At 36.7% G+C, this 22,663-nt stretch overlaps 1 protein-coding gene across 1 annotated transcript in view; it reads right to left on the bottom strand.

Moving 5' to 3' along the window:
- Positions 1-22,106, bottom strand: part of LOC129771926 (A disintegrin and metalloproteinase with thrombospondin motifs adt-1) — a 47,378-nt gene extending 25,272 nt beyond the window's left edge. The window contains exon 1 of the mRNA XM_055776073.1: positions 21,411-22,106. Within this exon, the coding sequence (XP_055632048.1) occupies positions 21,411-21,599 (189 nt within the window). The 5' untranslated portion in view covers positions 21,600-22,106. The remainder of the gene's footprint in view (positions 1-21,410) is intronic.
- Positions 22,107-22,663: the final 557 nt, after the last annotated feature.

A 22,663-nucleotide genomic window follows, 5' to 3' on the forward strand; every position in this document is an offset into this window, starting at 1 on the left:
TACTATTTAAAAAAAATGAGAAACGGAGGAAAAAACGTTTGAAACCGCATTTTGTCAAAACTTTAACAAAAAAGATGCTTTCGACTTATCCGAGGTTCATCCAATAGCGGCACCTTTACTGATTCAGTTCGATTTTTCCGTTTCAGATAACCAGAAGAGCTGGAATCGTGTACGCCATAGCACAACTTTTTTTTACCCCGTCACTTCATCAGCTCTTAACTATTCTCGTTATGAATATTTTTTCTCCGTTCAATTTTTGTTTTATTATTAAAATATAGATGAACAAATGATGATATAATGTAAAAATAGTAAAAATAGTAAAAATATTTTTTGCTTTATTTTTACGGAGCTCGAAAAAACATCCGAAACACTAGAATACCCCCTCAACCCTTTCGCTGCGAGTGTCGTCTATAGACGACATCAGTGTGATACTGCACATCGATCACACTAGCGCGATATGCATACTTTTCGGCGCAGTGCTCCGTTCAGCGGTAGCACTCCGACGGAGCACACTGCCGTAGAGAAAGGTTTGAATAAACAGAGGAAAAGGTTAGTAATGGCTTTAACAGCATTTTTGTGTACATTTTTGAACAGAATGTGGTTCCTGATTCTACCACGTTATCTTATCTAATCTGTTTAAATGATACAAGTTCACACAAGAAACGTTTTTTTCAGGGCTTACATTTGATGTATGAAAAGAGGGGAAAAAAAGATTTTGAACAATGAAAAAATTCAATTTAAATGTAATTACTACACACAAAAAACAGTCCTATGTCAAATCCCGTCCGTGCCCCTAAATAGGTCCAAACCTATCAACTTTTTCTCTAGATCTTTTATGAGGATCATTACGCAGCCTCTTAGTGTTTCAAATCCACTCCAAGAAATCTAATTGAAAGATTTGAAAATCTAAATCCCAGCCGAGATTTACATCACCTGAGTTTGCATTTCTATTTGAGAGCAAACTAACTAAATCACTGAGAGCAACCAGTAATCCAAAAAATTAATCGCGAGCTAAATCTTTCTGTATCCAGTCTCATCAAAACAGTAAAATCCGTGCAGAACTATCTGTTTCTGTGGTAACTGAGTCAAAACCCCTAGAACAGTGCTTCTGCAAGTATTCATTAGGCTTGTGTGAATGACCACCCGCGAGCGGTTGTATTGAAATGTCTATATTGTTATGCATCTTATTGTGAATTTACATAAAGATCCATTTAGTGCACTGAGTGCACGATTCACGCAGCATAGATTCGGCGTGGTCAGCTAGATGGGAACCGGCATAAATTATCGTGATGAGCTTGATGGTCATGCATTGTAATTTTGTCTACGAACAAGAATAGAACAGTTTTCACTTTTGCGATTCGAACCATATGATGCTTTTACTCTCAGTTCAGATGAGGTTAATGACCATCGGGAGAAAGGTTCACTACACGAGCGGCATGTATATTATTTCAATCATTAACGTGTTGGTCAACCTGATAGAACTTTTCCCAGTTTTTTCCACCAACGGCATAAATATTCGGTAAAGGAACTTGGTTTTTTGTTTTCATCGTGATTATCAAGCACTGAGTGATAATTAGATGAAACTTTAGATTGAATTTCATTATTAATTCCATTGGGACATGCTTTGCATTATGAAAAATATCAGATGTCATAATTTTCTTTCAACTATTTTATTTCTTTACTTTCGAGGATTGACAATGAATTGTTGAATAAAGACGAATTCTATTTTCTTCGCATTCTCGATGCCACTAGCTAATCACCATGCACCAATTGACTATGTATTGCTAACTTCAGCTAGGTGTGTTGATCACGGAAAAAATCAAAAGGTCAACTTCTAGTGCGTTTTCAAAATCTCAATTACTTCAAGAATGAACGTTTTCTGATATATAATGTTATTTTGAAGGTAATTTCGAATCGTAAAGCTCATAGTAATAAATTTTCTAAAATCATTCATTTTCGAGTTATTTGATATTTAGGTTCCACACATTTGAATGATAAGGATCCCGTGGCTGAGTGGTCAGCGTCATGTACTCCAGGTCGGGGATTGTGGATTTTGTTCGTCATACAATTTTTTGACGTAGGACTACGTCTTTCATTTCTATACCGGGGAGTAAATCAATGTTTCGATAACGAAAGCGTTACGACGGAGACCGAGATTTTGAGCGATAATAGCTCCTTAACAACTGAACGAAATAGTATGATAAACACTTTATTCGAAAGATAAAATGTCTACGCGTTATATACTTCTTACTTTTTGATTAAAAAACTTGTTTCCATAGCCTTAAAATTGCTTTCAAAACAGGTTATTGAAACATCAATCGGTATATAAGCGAGAGCCGCTCGGAAATCCACTCAATTATAAAGGGTGTGTCACATCAAATTGCATCACGGAAAAAACGCTGTAGAAATTTAATTTTTAGGAATTATATCTTCAGCTTTCGCTTATAATCAGATAAGAGTGTATAGATCACGTTGCCCATGCTTCACTGTAAATTTTTCGTAAATTTGGAAAAATGTCGTCGAACGAAAAAGAGCGTCGTGAATTAATCCTGTGCACTCATTTCGAGAATCCGGAGTTGTCACATCGGGACATCGGTAAGATGCTGGGAATCGTCCAATCCACGGTCAGCAGAGTACTAAAACGATACTTCGAGAACCTAACCATCGACCGGAAGGTGAAGAACGGCAAAAATGGATGCTCCGTCAGTGAAAAAGATCACAAGCGCGTAGTTAAGTAGTTTAGACGTGATCCGAGAAGTTTGGTCCGGGATGTCGCCAATAAGCTGAATTTGTCAAGTTCATTCGTCCAGCGGACCAAGCAGCGGGAGGGCCTGCGTACATACAATGTTCAGAAGGCTCCTAACCGCGACGAAAGGCAAAACATGGTGGGGAAAACGCGAGCCCGGAAGCTGTACACCGAAATGCTGACGAAGCCGCATTGCCTGGTAATGGACGAGAAACCTACGTCAAAGCGGACTTTCGTCAGCTGCCGGGCCTGTTGTTCTTCTCCGCAGAGGACAAATTCAGCGTTCCGGAGGAGATTCGCAAGCAGGAACTATCCAAGTTTGTCAAAAAGTACATGGTGTGGCAAGCGATCTGCTCTTGCGGAAAGCGGAGCGCCCCCTTCGTGATGACCGGCACGGTAAACGGGCAGGTTTACCTTAAGGAGTGCCTACAGAAGCGCTTACTACCACTATTGAAGCAGCACGAGGGCCCGACCATCTTTTGGCCGGATCTCGCTTCGTGCTACTATTCAAAGGACGTGTTGGAGTGGTACGAAGCCAACGGGGTCACCTTCGTGCCAAAGGAAATGAACCCGCCCAACGCGCCGGAGCCAACCCAAAAGTTGTCAAATCGGAGGCGGACTTCAAGAGAAAATGGATTTCTGTTCAAAAAAAACTACAACCTGAAGTTGTACAGAACCTTATGGACGGGGTAAAAAGGAAGGTGCGAGCCTACGGGCTTGGGCTCGAAGTATGAATAAAAAGAAAATGCCAAAAGTTGTTTAATAGTTTTTATTTTACTGTCTAAAATTTTCAAAAGGATCGGTCTACTGGGCGAATTTCTACAACGTTTTTTCCGTGATGCAATTTGATGTGACACACCCTTTAGTTGTATAGCGAGCATGGAGCATGTTGTCGCTGTGTGGTGAAGCTAACTTCGTTCATCATGAAAGCGCTGATGAACGGTGTCACCAAGAGCCTGGAGAGTGATGCCACTGAAAAGGCGACCAAGAAGAATATTAGCATCGAAAAACGGTTCCGCTTGAGACATCGGAATAGCCGCCACACACACACATACACGAGCGGAACTCTTTTCGTTTGGTTGCCATTCAGCATCGAGAAGATTCCGGAAAGATGTCATCGTTGCTGAAAAATAATCTGCCAGTTCCCCTTGGAATTGAAAATTACATTCAAGCAAAAGAGTTTATTCTAATGTTTTCTATCCATATAATACTGTGACCAAATACATTTCGTTTTGTGATTTTCAATCAAGTGCGATCAACGTAAGACCACGTCTTTCGGCAATTTATTAGAGGTGCAATGAATCTTAAGAAGGAATTCCCGCATTACGCGCACTGGCAAACGTTGTTTACTCAACAATTTCTCAAACGAGAAATGGGTGTTGTGAGAAAGGATTAGCGAACGCAAAAATTATGTAGACTGATTTGATGCAACAGATATTTTGTTTATTAGAAATGGAATACAAATCATATCACAATACAAGCAATGTGTTAAGTATTATACAACTTTTGTGTGATTGCTTCTTTTGCTGAATATTGTGGCTCCAACGTAACGTTCTCGTTTTCGAAGTCCCCCAAATATTAATTTATTCATTCATACAGAATTCATATGCAACTAAAAACAAATGATCACTAAATCAACGATAGTCCTACGTCACCCTTGCGGTTATACCACATATATAACCCACTTCTTGTTTTTCCATTTCGAATAACTTGTTTGTGTTATTTGTAGCTGTTGAGTAGCTGAATAAAACTTCGAAAGAAATTTTACAAAAAGATGATTTCTATAATACTCCGTGTACCCGAATTTATGACTATACTAGGTAATTTTATCTTTTTGGCACATTTCTGGTATGCAGTGTTTAAAGAGATGCAGCTCAATTTAATCTATAGGAAAATGTAATGGTGATAGGCAGAGTTGCTGTAAAGCTTAAGCCCTTGGAACTCTTCTAAGACGAAACCCACCAGAAATTGTTAGACACACGACATTCAAATGCATTGTGCTTGATATAACCACCTTGATCCATCGAAAAACACGTCAGAAGAAGCAGCGAAAGTTGCAAGAGAAAGCATAGGTGGCGATGTACGAATGCTTGAATAAATTCAAAAAAGAACATACCATAAATTCAAAGATGAACTTAGATGACCAATTTGCTCGAAAGCTGTCTTCATTCTAAGACGACGATTTGGAGCAAGATCTACTGGTAGAAGAACCAAAATTTAAGAAACAAGTGATCGCTGCAGGAATAATAGCAGAAAACGTTCTCAATTGTAATTCACACGAAGAACTTGCTAGTATCGTGGAGTCACAGGTCTGAAACTGTTACTGACAATATTCGTATCTGTTGCGTCTAATGAAAGATGCCTTTCGAAACTTAAGCTTTTTAAGAACTATTTGAAATTAGCTATGTCCCAATCTCGCCTGGACAATTTGTCGATTTTGTCAGTTGTAAACAGAGGCGACGCGTGACCAAGTGATAGTGATAACGATAAAAAACACACACACCATGATGGAACAAGTAGCTCATCACGGTGTGTGTGTTTTCTATCGTTTCTATCGACTTCGTTCAGCAAAAAATTCGAACCACTAATATATTGTGCGCAAGGCAGCGCAATAGTAGTAGTGATCGCTTCACACATAACTGATTGCGTTTGCACTGTCACAATTGAAGATGCAGAAAAATGTATGAATGACGGCGGGTTGAAAGATGAACTTGAACCCGGTAGTCATTACTCGTTATTTTGTAGGGTTGTGTTGTTTTACGTGCGAGTTGTGTGGTGTAGTCAAGTGCAGCCATCAGAATACATTCTTCACGGTGAAAAATTTCACTCAAACCGTAAACAAAATAAGGATATTCGGAATAATATCACATTTACGAATAAAATACCTTCGATAATTCCTCATTTGAAATGTGAAATAATAAAAATAAATTTTATTCTGAGATTGTCCATTTTGTCGGAGTTCTTCCAAAACAAACCAAGCGCCAAAAACATTATTTTGAGATATTTCAATTTGAAGCTTGGGTTCCCACTAATTGACCGCGGATGATCAAATTTATTATTTTATCGTTCACGTGTTACAAACAAGATGTCTTCAAAGCACTAAGATTGTGAGCATCTGTAAAATAACACATAAATATAGAAAGAAATGACTTTAGTTTTGGTACACATGCACTCAGTTCACTTTCGCAGAATAAAAGTCAAAGAAAAGTTTGTAACGGTTCTTGATTAAATTTATAAATGGTATATACATTGACTCACTTTTGCTCTTCTTGACAAAATAATAAATGAAAATAAATTGATTTAAAAAAACATCATACAACCAGTGTTGTAAGTAATGGTGCTTTGTTCGTTTTGGTGGAACCCCGACCATTTGTCCTATGAAAAGCTTGAACAGGCGAAGGAGACGCCACTAATTGTAAACGAATTAATAAAGGTGATCGATTTTGAAGTAATTATTAACAATTTTGCTACAATCAACACCCGGAGAGTACATTTCAGATATATTTGTAATCGATTTAAAAAAAGTATATTTTAGAAACCCGTATAATACATTTTTGATGAGTTTATAGTGTTTTGAAAAAAAAAATATAGCTATATATATAATATAAAATAATATAAAATATAAAGCATAGAAAAATATGCCAACAAGTATGTTTTCGACAGCAATGGTAAAAATTCCGGCCAACTGCCGGAAGGCCTCCTGAGAGAGCGTCGGAATATTTTTGTAACATGGTCAATAAAATTATGTTTTATGCCCAATAAATTAACTTTTGTGGTTTTTTTACCACTATCCTAAAATTGTCCTTTTTAATGTAAGCGTTAGCAACATCTCAAACATCAAGCGGACAGTTTTCTACTCGCACACCTGGTAAATAAGACTGGACACAAAAAGAAGCTTGGTATATATCTCGTTTTGAAGCTTCAACTTTCATATTTTGGAATATTTTACGAACATATTTTAATCTGCGTGAACGTAGATGTAGTGGAATAAAATATCCGGAAGATCGATTCCTTATTTTTAACTTTTTGTGGGTTAACACATTTTTTGCCAACCACCTCAATAGCAAATCCAACTAGTCTTTTCAAACAGCTTTCATTTAATTCCTAGAACGTTACTGTAGAAGCTTTCCATACAGAGTTTGTTTGAATGAAAAAATTTCCTTCGTCTTTGATGATGAATAATTCAATAAACAATGATACCACCGTAAATCGAAAAGCAGTTTTGGAAATTCCAATAAATTTTGTACAAGGTTAATTTGTTACTTTAACGAAAAAAATTGAATTTTTTGCATCGTGTTTTAATAGTGTTTTAGTAAATCTTCTGTAATTTAGCAAACATTGCAGTAAGTTCCAATGTTTGCAGGTACATTTTTAGCCAAGTGTATACTCTACATTCCTGTGAACGTTTCATATTGATACATTCAGCCGTTTTTTTAGCCAATCGATCAACATTTGGAGTAAGTTAAAGGAACACTCCATTGCACACTGTACCAAAACAACAAAATGCTATGCGTACTCTCAAAATGAATGAATGGTAACATTAAAAAAAATCCATCTTCATGTGCTGATTTCTCGTGAAGTTACAGCATCTCAAAAATCACCTAAAAATTTCGACTCCACACTTTGTTCCTCTATTTTTATTTGATCGAGTGTATTATAATCGGAGCCTTCAATAATGCTTTTTTTACACACCTCATATAGAGTGTTTCGACATACTTACATACCCATACATAAGTTGTGTTAATTTCCTTGCATTTGGCTTTATTGGAAATATAATTCTTTGTCAATTTTATTTGAGCATGACAACATGGAATTACTGTGACTAGTGACAATTTTCGTCACTAGTGGAACATCGATTCAGTATTATTTAGTTAAATTCAACTTTACCGCGATATGTTCGCGAACTTCGTCCAGAAGTATACTTCGACAACATTCTTCTAACTACACATTTTGGCACTCATCTACTCGTAACCGCTACTAACTACTAATCAATAAGAGAAAGGAAGCTTGTATGTTTTGCTGATGGTGTAGAAGAAACCTTGAACATTCTCTACAAATTAAGATGAATGACTAACCGTCAAAAAAGCATTATTTTGAAATACTTGTTTTGCTCAGAGATCGTTCAAAGAACCATCATTATCCAATATATATCATTTTCCACGGAGCAGCTAGGATTACACAATTAGACGATTAAGTCCCACGGCACCGCATCGAACCAAGCGTTCTCAGCGCTGTACTATTTCATCTGTTCACACCTGAGAGCACCTAGTGTTGCATGAATTTAGAGCAATTGATGCCTTTCCGTTTTTGAAAGCGCAGTAAACTCGTTAAAAGATGATATGATACCCATGCGAAAATGGTAATTCCGAAGAAGAATGGAATGTTTGAGCAATGCCGCAACTCGTGCTTACTTCCAAACTGCAAAGTACATGAAAGCAAGTACACAAAAGATGGGTACCGGGTAATTAATGGAACTGCCACTAAGTGTAATGCATTTTTTTGTCGAAGACTTGTTTTGTTTCCAGTTATGCAACGTAGAAAATGAGATCAAAAAGTACGTCTTTAACGATGTTCAGACATTTCGGCGTCTCAGAGCTTGGCAGATGAATAAGGTTTACTGTGTGAAAACCGTTTATTTTGTGACTTCTGATAGACACTTACGCCTGAAGGTGTTGCTTGTTTTCGTTGTTGTTGATGTTGACGATAAATAAATTAAATCGCTTTGGGAAATTTAATGTGATATTTATCATGGAAATTGCAGTGGAATCAAGTAGTCATAAAGCACTAAGCAAATGCTATCACAATCGTAACATGAATAAACAATCGGAATATGGCTCTAACTAAAAAATAGACAGATTTTAGACTTAAAATACGAATGAAAAAAATTGTGAAAATGATTTAGTCGTCCGTTCAAATGCTATCATACGGTTTCTGTCATTACCACGCCAAAAAAAAAGTCACCGCTCATCACAATGAACCGGAGTCTTTGACATTCAAATTATTCAAACGACATTGTTCGAAAGCAGTTTGAGGTTAGCTTTTCCTTTCATACTTTTATTTTCAAAGTCAACATTATTTAAATAAACATTTTCTCTCTCCCACGATGAGAATGCGTGGATCAGCCAACTGAATCGTATGCAGAGAGCGTATCAACAAAGCTCGTAAGCTTTGACAAATCCTCTTCGTGCATTCGCACTAGTGAGAACATTCACACTACTAACTTCAACATACATATCAAAGTGATCAAAATTGCCAAAAATGTTCCTAAGTTTAGGAAGCACGCATATCACGCCTAGAAGCATTCACAATTATTGACGCTTCGATGACCGCTTCAAACTGTTAGGCTCCGCTAGCCGACCGATGAATTGTTCACGACTAACTCAACAAATAATTAGAAACCAGGTCGTCACTAAACCAGCGACGGTCATCGGCACGCAAGTGTTTGAACATAAATGTACCACCACATGATTAGATGCGTATGGGTCTATGATCTGGTTCTAGATCGATTATCATTGTTGCTACTTGCACTCAGCTTCCAGTACTATTTCAACCCGAATGACGCTTCGTTCGACAGCAATGAAAAATTGAATGCGCTAGTCGTTCGTGCAATATTAACAGAACGAGGTGGATGATAACATATAATGAGTTAATATTGAGTTCACTGGCAGCTTGATTTTGCTCTTTTTTCCAGATTTGTATAGCCACGGTACTTTGTATAGCTGTCTAACTCGATATGATTTTTTGGTGTTATACAAGCATACATTCTTTGAATCCATTTACCATCCAACACTAAAAACGTTTTAGAGTATGAGCTGTAAAAATACTTTTCTAAAATTCCAAAAATAATAAACGATTATTAATTAACTTATTGCTCGCGGAGTGACGATGTATCTGTTACGTCGGAACAGACGATTTTTTTTTATATAGGATTAAGTACGTGCAGCCATTCCACACTTTGGCGCTTTGGAACCATACGTTTGGGGTTCGTATTGAAAACACCACGTTTCATCAATAATCACAATGGATACTGTAACTTCGATTCTCATTATTATTTTTATTATGTCCACTTCCAACTATTTCATGGTTCTGGAAGCTGTTCTGTATACTGTGTTATTCATTGCAGCTAATGATTTAGATCAGGTCGTTTTACATTTGAATAGAGATTTATATTCTTTAAGAAGATGGCAATTGAAATTGAACATAAGTAAAACTAAATATATGGTAATCTTGCGAAATCGTTTAAATGAAAACGTCTCCATCGTAATTGATAATGAGACTATTGATCGCGTTCGAGACATTAAATATTTTGACGTGATTATTGATGACAAACTCAGGTGTAACACTCACATTGACAATGTCATCAAGAAAATTGGCAAAAAGTATGGAATCTTATGTTGATTGAAAAACGATTCAACTATTTACAGTAAAATACAGCTATACAAATCAATCATCTCTCCTCAATGATACACAAATATCGAGAATCCAGTATAAACGCGAATTTATTAAGAACTCCCCATTTCTTGACATGTGCTCCACTGAATTCCTTGTATTTCAAAGGAATAAATGTGTTCAACTCGATGCCAAGACATATTAAATGCACAACAACACTTACAGAATTTAAGAGGCACTGCATTTTACACGTGAAAGCAGTGCGGAACACAGCGGAACGAGTTTTTTTTCAATTTTTATGTCAAAGATTATTACTGACGAAATTTTATACGAACGAATAATTTAATGTGGACAATTTTTTGCAGCTTGTTTTATTATTTTCAATGAACCTGACGAAATTTTTTTGAACGGATTATATGATGTAGACTATTCAAATTTTATAAATGGCCTTTTTTTAAATGGATTGATTATCTATTATCTCTATTATGTCTGTCATGATCTTGGTGATGATAAACTATTTTTATTTTTATTTTGTCGTTTTTATAGTTGTATTAGATAAAAAAAGGTGTCTACAAAAGTCTGAGCGTCGCGCTCGTTACACAAATATAAAGGATATGAAATTGAAAGTTTTCTAAGTGCCGGTCTGGAAATTATTCGTAAAGGACACTTTCTCGATTTCTCTGAATGAGAATACTCATAATCAATCCAAAACAAGGCTGGCGGACTTGTGCTCTGGTGGACCACATGACTGCATAGGCTTCGTCGGAACCGGGACATGACTGATTATTGGCTTGTCTTTTGAAATTGCAATTTTTGAAACTTATATCTGTAAAAAAACATCAGTTCGTTTTTTTTTGTGTTTGCTAAACTGATTTCAATGTTGAGAAAAAAAATTAACTTTTAGATAAGTCGTCTTTCTCAAATCTCCGAAGGGGAAGGAGGCGGGACCACCATCATCATCATTACTGCAGCCACAGGGACTCACCATTGATAACGCGTAAAATGCCTACGCGTGAGTCAATCATACACAAACTCTCTTCCACTAACGAAAACAGACGAGAAGATTTTTTTCATCGAGGCTTCGCCTTGGGTCTGAGAACAAAAATTCAAAGAAAGATCAGAATAGCAATGCGGTTTGACATTTTTCATTCACAACTCTAGCTCAGAAGCGATTCAATAATAATAACAAAATAACACAATAACATAGCAACAACAACAAAAATTTGCACATCCGTTCAACACGGTAGCAAAATAGAAACTGAGGTAGACTTCTTCTTTTTCTTTTGGTTTTGAACCTTACAGTTCATTCGCCTCTAGAGGTTGGCTAAAGCGATCCTAGCATTTATATGGTAGCTTCTTTTTCTTCTTCTCCTTGGATAGAATGATATGCACGGTGGATAGCTACGATTGTTCTCGCAGTGGTATTGTTGTTTTCAAATTGTAAATTGTATTAGTCGCTCCTTTTGGTCGATACAATTTGAGGAGCAAAAATTGAACCAACCAAAACATGAGATTTAGTGCGTTTAGGTTTAGACATTTTACAATCATTCAATTGTTTGTTTAACATAATGTTCACTGTTGTGATAGATGCGTAGAAATATCTCCAATCGATTGATGCAAATATCTTAGCAATCTATCAAAGAATGGACGAGTTAGAGGTGTTCGAAATCATCCATTATTTCTCACATATTCTGTTTTTAGATTTCGATTCTACACCCTATTCCATCCTTTTAAAGGTAGCAAGAGATCTCCCAAATTGTGTCTCAGGATCGACCTACTACTATGTAGCTGGAGGGGCTTCGCGAGTTAAATAACCACGGATGGTTCGGAGTTTTTAAAAAAGATCTTATTAGCTACGCTGATCGAATCAGAATAACTTTATTGATTCTAATATTTTCTCCCACACTCTATTCGACTGCCGTTATCGTGAAAACGTTCCGCTGACTCCGCATCGCGCGATGATAGCTCTGCTCGCTGCGTTCGTTGTTGATATTATCGACGATGGTGATGTTTGGGAAGTCAGCAAATTCCAGCGATAGCTCGTTTGCTAACTCCTCCCGGCTTAGTGATGAGGCTCCAGGCAAATCACATCTGCAAACGTCAATCTTCTGATGGATTTGTCATCCAATATCGTTGGGGCGTCCTTCAATGAATATTCATGTTGAATTTCGATTTTTGTCGATCTGTTGGATACCAGAATATAAAGTATAGCTATACTGATGATGGTGAAGGGAAAAGTGATTCCTCCGAAAATGGTTATCTTTGGCCAGTGTAAACTATTTGTTTGTAATTTGATATTTTCCAGATCCTTTCTTGTTTCGAGATGCAATTCGTGTAAATGTTCAAGGCTCAAATTGATGATGAGGTGTTTCTGTTCCACAGAAATGCCTTCTGGCGGTATTTGTAAAGGAGTTTCTTCTAAATTTTGGATACTGCTGCTGTATGTGTTGTTGTCGATCGAAACATCACAATTTTCAAATGAAATGAAAAATGAACCTGATAAGTTTCTGTTGATGATCCCACAATTGGTTGTTAGTGAGAAATTTCTGTTGTAGTTTATGATGAGGTTTTTGTTGTCTATAATAATGATTTCTTCTTGTATGGGGTCGAGAGTAAAGTTACAACTGGCTGGTGTTCCAATCAAAAGTTCTGAGATGCATTTTGATTTTTCTGGTATTATTTCGTCTATATTGAAGATTGTTGGATTCAAAGAATTAACGGCGTAGATCTCATTGCCGTGTGTCAGATAGTTCGTAATGTGGATTTGCCTTTGGTGATGATTGATTGGATAGATGTGAATTTTTTTAAATACTCTTCCGTCTAGCTCCGGAATTTTGATGAGCAGAGCTATTTCCTTGTTGTTGGTTGCCACTGATGATTCTGCATACGATAGTGCTTCGGTAATAGAATGGGTTTTTACATTTTCATCGTGTAATTTTTGAACTAGTGCTTGTATTTCTCCTGGACTTAGAATGTTTCTGTTTAGAATACCTATCTTTGCAAAACTTATGCTATCGATAATTTGTTCTAATTTATCATGTAGATATTTTGTAGATGTAGATAAATTTAGGAATATATTGACTGACTGACTTTCAAGAGATATCGAGTTAGACAATGATATGGCATGAGAGGTTTTAAGTACAAATTCTTTCATCTGTAGGTTTAGTTCTTTGTTGATTTTTACCTGTGCGTTGTTATTCTGGTTGAGACTATTGAGTGAGGAGTTAATTATTCTTAAATCGTCAGCATCTGGGCTGCCTGCTACAAATTTCCATGCTGATCCTAAGCTATCCCATCGTTTGGCTCTTTTAGTTGAAATAAGTGTTTTCAGCACATAATCAATCTGTTCAAATTCTTCTATGATTAATGTGGGAAATTGATTGGTTTCTATTTGATCAAACATGTTCCTCAAATTTTTTATGTGGTACTGATATGAACTGATATTGAAATGGTGAATATAGAGATGTGAATCTGGAGTATCAAAAGTCCTAATCTGTAATGGAAATACAATGAATTAGATTTCTCTTATCTTGATATCGTTCATCGGTTGTGACTGTGCTGTTATTAATTTTTGATATTTTTATTTTTTTGACAGGTTTAGTAGGATTTTCTGCTTTGGTGATTCGATACAATTCTAGAAGTGTTGAATGGAGCCGTTCAACTGTTCCATTCATCTCACTTCTACCAGTCGCTGTAATATAGGTGCTAATTACATTACTGTTATAATAATTTACCAGGTCTCCGGTCATAAATGACTTCTCGCCGTCCATGACCAAAATTTCTGGTGTTTTATATTTTGAAAGGAGTTCTTTAAGAGCTGGAACTATATCAACTGCTGCTCGTGATTCAACGAACATAACTTGGGCGAATTTGGATAATTTATCTATATAGGTGAGAAAATGAAGATTTTGGAGGAATAGTATGTCTACATGAGCAATCTGGAAAGGAGCGTTAGGTATTGGAGTTTTCTGAAGGGGGTATTTTATTGGATTTCTGTCGTATTTATTTTCATTGCAGATACGACAGTTGACGATAAAATCTCTCAATTTTTGATGAAGTTTTGGAAAGTAGAATTTCCGCATAATTTGTAGTTTATTTTCTTGAACACATCTATGAGCTCTCATGTGTTCGTTCCTTACAACGTCCCACTGCTTATCCTCATCCTGGATGTCTTCGAGCTGCTTTTGAGTAAACCGAATTTTTAACAGTCGTTGTTGGCCGAAGTGTTTTCTGTATGTTTCTTGAATTTTTCCCATTATGGTTTCATCTGTTAATAATCTATTTACCAAGCTAACGTTAAAATGATTTTTTAGAACCTGCAAGATAGAAGCTTCGTTAATGTCATTCATACTAATAGAAACTCTTGTATATGATTCGAAAGGATGTTCGACTCTTACTGAATTTGGACCTTTTTTAATAATTACTTGATGACGGAAAGCGTTAATTGGTACCTCTGTTGATATAATGTAGAAATCGTCACTGGTATTAGCAGAACGTTGAGTAACGGTCATAGAGCATACCATTCTACTCAATGCATCAGCAACAACATTAGTTTTTCCTAGTTTATATACTATTTCGTAATCGTGCTCTTCTAAGTACGATTTCCATCTTTTGAGTTTGGCGTTCGTATTCTTTGGTGAGAGTGCGAATGTGAGGGGCTGATGATCAGTAAGAATTTTAAATTTGGTTCCATAAAGATAATTTCTAAACGTCTGTAAGACCCAATGAATTGCTAACATCTCCTTTTCAGGAACAGAAAATCTTTCTTCTGTCGCTGATAATGTTCTTGAAGCAAAATGTATCGGTTTGTCTTTACCCATCTCGCCTTGAGATAGTACCGCTCCGATAGCAAAGTCTGAGGCGTCTGTTGTTAGTAGAAATGGTTTTTCGTAATCAGGATATATTAATATGTCAGATGATGAAAGTAAGTTTTTCATTTTATTAAAGCATTGTTTTTCAATATCGGAAAGATAGATTTTTTTGCTCGACATAGGGTTTCTCTCCCCTCGTAGAAGATTTGTTAGGGGTTTTGCGATTTTCGCAAAGTCCTTTACAAATCGACGGTAATAACCCATCATTCCAAGGAATGATCTCAGGTCTTTTATCGTCTTGGGTTCTGGAAATTTTTGAATCACTTCAATTTTTTTATTATTTTAAGGCATCAACTTCCGAACTGATTATGTATCCTAAGAATTCTACATCAGAATGTAAGAATTCGGATTTGTCCAATTGAATTTTGAAGTTCGCTTCATTTAATGTTTTTAGAATAATATTCAAATTCTTCAAATGTTCTTCGAGAGTTTTTCCGAAAACTATCACGTCATCAATGTAAACGTAACAGATCTTTCCTATGTGCTCTCGCAAGGCGTCGTCAATTGCCCTTTGAAAAGTTGCAGGGGCGTTTTTAAGCCCAAATGGCATTCTAGTGAACTCGTACTTGCCATTGTTTATAGAGAATGCTGTCTTTTGTATGTCATCCTCTTTCAACCTGATCTGATGAAAGCCAGAGGCCAGATCAAGCGTGGAAAAAATTTTTTGGCCTTTAAGCTGATCGATTACGTAGCCAATTTCCGGCATAGGGTATCGATCTGATATTGTTTTTTCATTAATTTTCCTGTAATCAATGAACATTCTGAATTTTTTCTCTCCGGATGCATCTGTTTTTTTGGGAACCACCCAAACGGGGGCTGTCCAAGCTGAACGGGAAGGACGGATAATATCGTCATCAAGAAGCTTTTTTATTTGTTTGTTTACCTCTTCTGTATATGCTGCTGGGTAAGGGTAAACTCTTTGGTGAACTGGAATATCGTCTGTAGTATTAATTGTGCATTCAATTTTTGTTGCATATGTAAGTTTTGAATTCGGCTCATGAAACACCGTTTTGTTGGCATTCAAAACTTCTTCCAATTTTTCCTTTTCTCCGAAGGTGAGATGAGAAATTCTAAATTTTTCTAAATTGTTCGTAGTTTGCTTCTGGGGAATGTATTCCTGTAGAGGGATTACTAAATTTTCAGAATTTCTAGTTAAAGTGAGAGTCATCCTATTCATGTCGATATTTGCATTGAGGGCTTTTAATATTCCCGTACCAATAATTCCATAAAAGAACGGATGGAATTTGTGAAGTAGGAATTGCGATTTGAAATTTATTTTTGGATAAAAGAAGTTTATGTCAATTGCCGATGTGGCATTGAAATTTCCATTAGCGCTCGAAATTTGATTTGCTGAAAAATCGTATGGTTTTGAAATGTTGTAACTCCAAGCCAATTTAGGGTTGATTAAATTTATATTCGCTCCAGTGTCAATAAGGAAGGGAAAATTTCCGATAGTTGTTTTCAAATAGATAAATGGTAGAGCTGGTTTTACCAGCTTGGGTTCCATCCTAAAAACTTCGTTTCTTGGGTTGTATCGGGTTATTCAATGTTCTCAGAGAATTCGATACTGTCATCGGGTATGTAGGAATCCTGATTAGTTTCGTATTCTTCAAACTGATATTCTGGATATTGTTCAACATTAGTCACATCATTGATATTTGTTTCGTTATCGGATGCTGTTCCTTCCATAGGATGTGCTTGCCTTTTGAAATTTTGTACTTGTAATGATGGGGGGTGCTGTCGTTTTATAGGGAATGATGGTCGGTTTCCGTAATTTAGCATTCGTGACCGAATACTTTGGTCTACTTCCATCGGCTCAGGTCTCGGGAGAGGTCTCGGTGGATGATTGAAAGGATTTGGATTTTGTTGAAATCTGTTTTGGTACTGCAAAAATGGATTGGGATTTTGTTGGAATCGTGGTTGAGGTTGTAAAAATGGATTTGGATTACTTTTTTGGATAGGAAGAAAGGGATTCAAATTCTGTTGAGGATAAAGTGGTTGTTGGAATTTTCTCGGTGGCGGAGGAGGTAAGTTTTGATTACGAGGTGGAATTTTTGGTGGGAACCTGGGCATATCTAGCTCTCTGGGTTTGGAACCTGATAATTGGAGAAATCATTTCTGAATGGGGCGCTTCTCGCATCCATATTGTAGTAATCAATACAGAATTGATATGCTTTTGCCAAATTTGTTGGTGTTGCAGTTTTCAACAATACATTAAGAGGCTTTTCCAGACCCCTAATAAAGGAATCCAATGCCTTTTCTCGAAAATATGTAATATGTGAGATGGCATTCCGGCTCATTTTCTCGTCTGTTTGAATTTGAATGACAGTTCCCGCCGTGAAGGTCCCTATTCGGGCGCCAGTTAAATGACCACGGATGGTTCGGAGTTTTTAAAAAAGATCTTATTAGCTACGCTGATCGAATCAGACTAACTTTATTGATTCTAATATTTTCTCCCACACTCTATTCGACTGCCGTTATCGTGAAAACGTTCCGCTGACTCCGCATCGCGCGATGATAGCTCTGCTCGCTGCGTTCGTTGTTGATATTATCGACGATGGTGATGTTTGGGAAGTCAGCAAACTCCAGCGATAGCTCGTTTGCTAACTCGCGTTTGAAATTCAAATCATACTTAACCCTTTCATTACGGCAGTGTGCTCCGCCAAAGTGCTACCCCTGTACGGAGCATTGCGCCGAAACGTATGCACATCGCGCTCGTGTGATCGTATGAATTTCATGTCGTCTAAAGACGACGCTCGAACACACAGCTCGTCGCGCGGATGTCGTCTATAGACGACGCTCGTAACGAAAGGGTTAACAGTGGGACCGACGAGAGGGGTGCCTTTGTATTCATGGCCATCCAGGCCAGAGGGTTGGCCTTTCATGATTCAAAATAGTGCTGATCTACTAGACCACAGGGTGTGCCGATAAACAGGGATATGAACGATTAATCGATGCCCAAAGTTTCGGCCGTGCTCTTGGACAAACGCTTGTCATACATCGCGCCTCTATTCAAAAAGTCCAGATATCGATCGCGAATTATTCCCCGGGCCATTGCTTCATCATTTCCCTTTTCCTCCATACTATCGCTGAACCTTACAATTCTCTCACAATTCTCCTATTAATTCTCTGTTCTACCACATCTACTCGCAACCGTTTTCGCTCAAGTATACAAATGTGTGTGTCAAATTGTTTTCAAAACAAAATGTTTGCTTTTTTTTGGTGGAGTGTCCGTCTTACCCTACTTGATTATTATTTTATTTTCGTCAAAAAATTACAAAGAGAAGCTTATTTTCTGCAGACGAAAATTTACATCGAACTGCTCTTTGTAAATTACTTTTTTGGTTTTATTTACAATTTTAACTTTTTGTCCCAACCTTTCCTTACTTGATAACTAATAAATTCTTGGTAAATGATTCAAAAACACTATGCCTCTAGAGAACAGGAACTTATTATAATAGTGCGATGAAAGATATCAAATAAAAAGTGGTTCAATTGTGTGTTACAGTGAAAAACTTGTTGATAAAATAGATTGTTCGACACTCTTGTTGTTATTAGGCGTAACAAAATAGAACAGACTTTGTACTTATAAAATTGGGTGAATTGTCACTCCCATACATGTCTGTGTAAACCCAAATCCTCTTAATCTTGGAATACTGAAAACATATCTTATGCAATAGTTTGGAACTACTTTTAATCTGTTAATTTATTCTTGAGTGGCATTGGTGAAAACAAAGTCCTGTTGCTGTTCCTCAAATCATGTGCCGTTCTGAATCATATTTCGGACAACATCATATTTCGGTCACTTTGTTCTAATACCTTGAAATGCTTAATGCACTGATTATATAACTTTAAAATTAATATCACAATTGCTTCTTTAGAGTAATCCCTTGGTTTCACTATCACTTCATTTGTGAATTACATTTGAATTATTACATAGTAGGAAAAAATCCAACATCACTACTCATTATCGTTTGTGTTTGACGTTAGTTTGGCGTGAGCACGTAGAATTTACCCCTTCATCAATATTTAAATTTCTCTCGTGTTTCATAAGTTCTCATCATCGTTATCAGGTTACAGTGCTTGCTTGGTAAGTGTTTCGCAGTTGACTATAAAATATAATCAAGTGTAATGTAATTTTCGTTCAAAAAGTTACAAAATAAAGTGTCCGAAATTTGATTTTCTTATCAATAGTGTCCGAAGTTTGATTTTTATTCGCTTGATTTGAAAAGCATTTTAGTCGATGATTCTTTTATGTTGAGGATTAAAAGCATATTGAACTAATTTACTAAAAATATAAACCATGAAGTTGGGATCTGTTTTCTGCATCATATGCCTTAAGCGTCCTAAATATGATTCAGAACGGTACATACGTTAAATATTTCAGTTAACTTTTTTCCAATGTTTAACATTTTTTGTCACTGTTGACAGTTGAAGAGTGACAAACATAGTAGTATTTCTATCAAATTTAACACAAACTTTTCCTGTCCTCCAGTCCACCTTACCATTCGTCAAGTCGACCCCAAAGAATATAACCTACTAAGCCAATTCAGTCGATTCGTATCATAATCATGATGCGCCATTTCACCGCGATGATCTTGATGTCGAAGCCCGACAAAGCGAGAGATGATGGAAGGATGAGATGGTTTTCGAAAATACAGAATTTCAAAACTTAAAAACGGACATGGGCCAAGAGATTGACTAATGGCGTTAGGTTATTTGCGAACAGCTACTTGAGAAGTAAATATTGAGAAATGTCTATACAACGTTGGGGTTGGGAATGAATGTTAAGCTATCAAGCATGAAATGATCTAGCTCTCGTTCTAAGATCTAACCTGAAATTCACGGCCAAATCAAATATTCAAAGAGCCCGTAAAACAAATAATCACACACGAAAACGTCCACAATACAGCAAATAATGCGATATTCCCATAATGATAGAACCATTCAATTTTCAGGCGTTCGGTGGTCAACGATTCGATAACACTGAAGAAATTCGTGAAGCAGTTACATCGTACTTCAAAAAGTAGGACGCTACGCACTTCGCGCTCGGAATAGAAAAACTCGTGCCACGCTATGAAAAATGCCTCGAACGTTACGGCGATTATGTAGAAAAATAGAAAATAAAACGTAGATTACGAAAATCACCTTGTTTTTTGTCCTAATTTTATTTTTCCGCGATTTCTGAGGCACTGAGTCTTATTTTTTGAACGACCCTCGTATAGACCCATATGGAAAACTATTACTCGTTTACAAAATTAACATCAATTTCGTATGAATTACAAAAAGGGTAAGTCATCCTTAGTTCTAAATCAGTTTTTTTTTTCTGTATTATAGTGACTTTGGCCTTTGGCTGCTTCGTCACTTGGATCAACGAATTTATTCCGTTGGAAAAATATTGGAAGTGAGGATTGAATTTCCTAAATCAGTTCAAAACAACCTATTTGGCGTTCTTTCGATCGAGTTGCGACTTGTTGAATCTTGTATCACGATCCATGCTGAGGAAATTGCTCATTTAAGATCTTCGACACTCCAATACTGTTTGTTGGTTGCATCTACTCTTCGTAAGATCCCATATATTCTCAATTAGGTTTTAATCTGGTAAATACGCTACCCGGTTCAAAATCTGAAGCCCCCGTTCGATAAACCATGTCATATCCTTCCGATGTTTATGATATGATGGATTATCCTGTTGGAATAACCATTCATCATGGTGATTTATATGCAAAAACGGTAGTAAATGATTCTGAAGTTCTTTGTTTGTTCATTCGTATTCTCTCCAAACCATTAAAATCTTATCTCGAATATTACGGGTATATAAACCATCGATACTCAGATTAGAGGGGCAAGAGAAATGCGTTTCGATAAAAAAAAACGACTACGACCAGTACATACGAATGAAGAACTATTCTAGAATTCACAAAAAAAGTTCCCATTGTCTAAGAAAAAAAAGGCCAATTAAAAATAGAAATACACGCAAAAGTTTCTGTACCATTACTAAAAGGACCATACTCTACTAGAAAACAGGTCCTCCTTTGCGATAGGGCGTTACCTTTTTCAGAATTAATTCTACCTTTCAGTATCACTCTGTAACGACATTCTAATGATCCGTTTAGGAATATACATACATACATACAATTTAACATTCTTAGTTACAACATCAGTTGGTGCACAAATTTTTCAAGGAACATTTTTCGTGGTATAATTATTCTAAATTCAATAGTTCTCATTCGAATCGATAGTTCTCATTCGATAGTTCTTCAATAGTTCTCATTCGAAATGACCCACGAAAATGATATGGTCGTCTAAATATTGAAGCGTTGATTAGTTCTACAGAAAAAAGTCATTAGAATAAATGCGTAACGTGCATCTATTGTTCACAATCACATATGTAAACATTTTACCTTTGAATTTTCCAATAAAATGTGATTCACTTTTTGCACATCAAGATGAAAACCGCCAACCACCATTACATATTCCGCTACAAAGATTGCAACCAGATAGCCAGCTATGGAAGACATTTTCACACAGCCACCATCAATGGTACCGGAAAGCAGCAGAAACGGTCGCAAGGAGAGATTCCAGAGCTGCATTTTTCATTGCACATATCTTCCAACGAGATCTCTAAGAACACTATGTACTGTCTCCAACACCAGTCGCTAAACTCTCTTTCTGTCACTTTTCTATTAGTATCTCAGAGCTACATTTTCCACGGCTCGATTATCAACGATTATATCAACTTTATGTTATACATATCAACATTATGTTATACATAGAAGTGGCGTCATGTTATGGGGGAATTGGATTGATTGATTCTTTACTATTGCGAAAAATGAAGCGTTCATGCTTCCAACTCATTTGAAATCCGGCGACAATAATCACTCATCCCGTATTTCCTTCTTTCGTGAATATCATAAATAAACTTTTTAGACAAATAAACTAGTCTGAAATTGCAGAGCACAACACACACTTTTCTAAAACACTTTACAGTAAATCAAACCACAATTGTCTAAAGTCAGTAGAGCTAAACGCGTGTGGCTTCCCGGTAAGCCACCTCACTGTGGGCGAAGCAAAGCTGAAAAGCGTTTGAACACGCGGGCGGTTAGTGCTTAACTGAAATAATCGCTGGAAAATAGTTCTTCATTCACAGTGCTGGCTAGTCTCTCCGTGGTGTACTAAGCTAGTTGGATTGGTAGGGAAAATGTGATGGTAATAGACGAAAAAGAAGGAAACATCGCACACAGCATCAATGATATTAAAAAAAAAAACCAAGCGCCAACCGTCGCATTACTCACGGCCTTGCCTCCAACACGAATGGATTAATTGTGAGCGAACGTTCAAAGTCAGATAGTAATCAGAATTTCGGTAAAAAAAATCAGTGAAGATTGTTAGCAAGCTTCCAGAAGAGCATGGTTTTTTGAATGTGATACACAATAGTTTAAAAGTTCATAAATGGAACTAAGGCTTCAATGATGGCCTTGAGCAGGCTCATACTCATTAATAAACGGCGAAAATAGAATAAAGAAAATGGATTATTAGCGACATTTGTTATCATCAGTGTCTATTAATCGGCTAATCTTTCACACAAGAAAGCCAAACCGCCAAAAGCGTGAAGCGTGGCTACGCAAAACCAACAATTTTGAAGAAAAAAACCTCA

This window comes from Toxorhynchites rutilus, chromosome 2, assembly GCF_029784135.1.
Source record: "Toxorhynchites rutilus septentrionalis strain SRP chromosome 2, ASM2978413v1, whole genome shotgun sequence".
NCBI classification, from domain to species: Eukaryota; Metazoa; Arthropoda; class Insecta; order Diptera; family Culicidae; genus Toxorhynchites; species Toxorhynchites rutilus.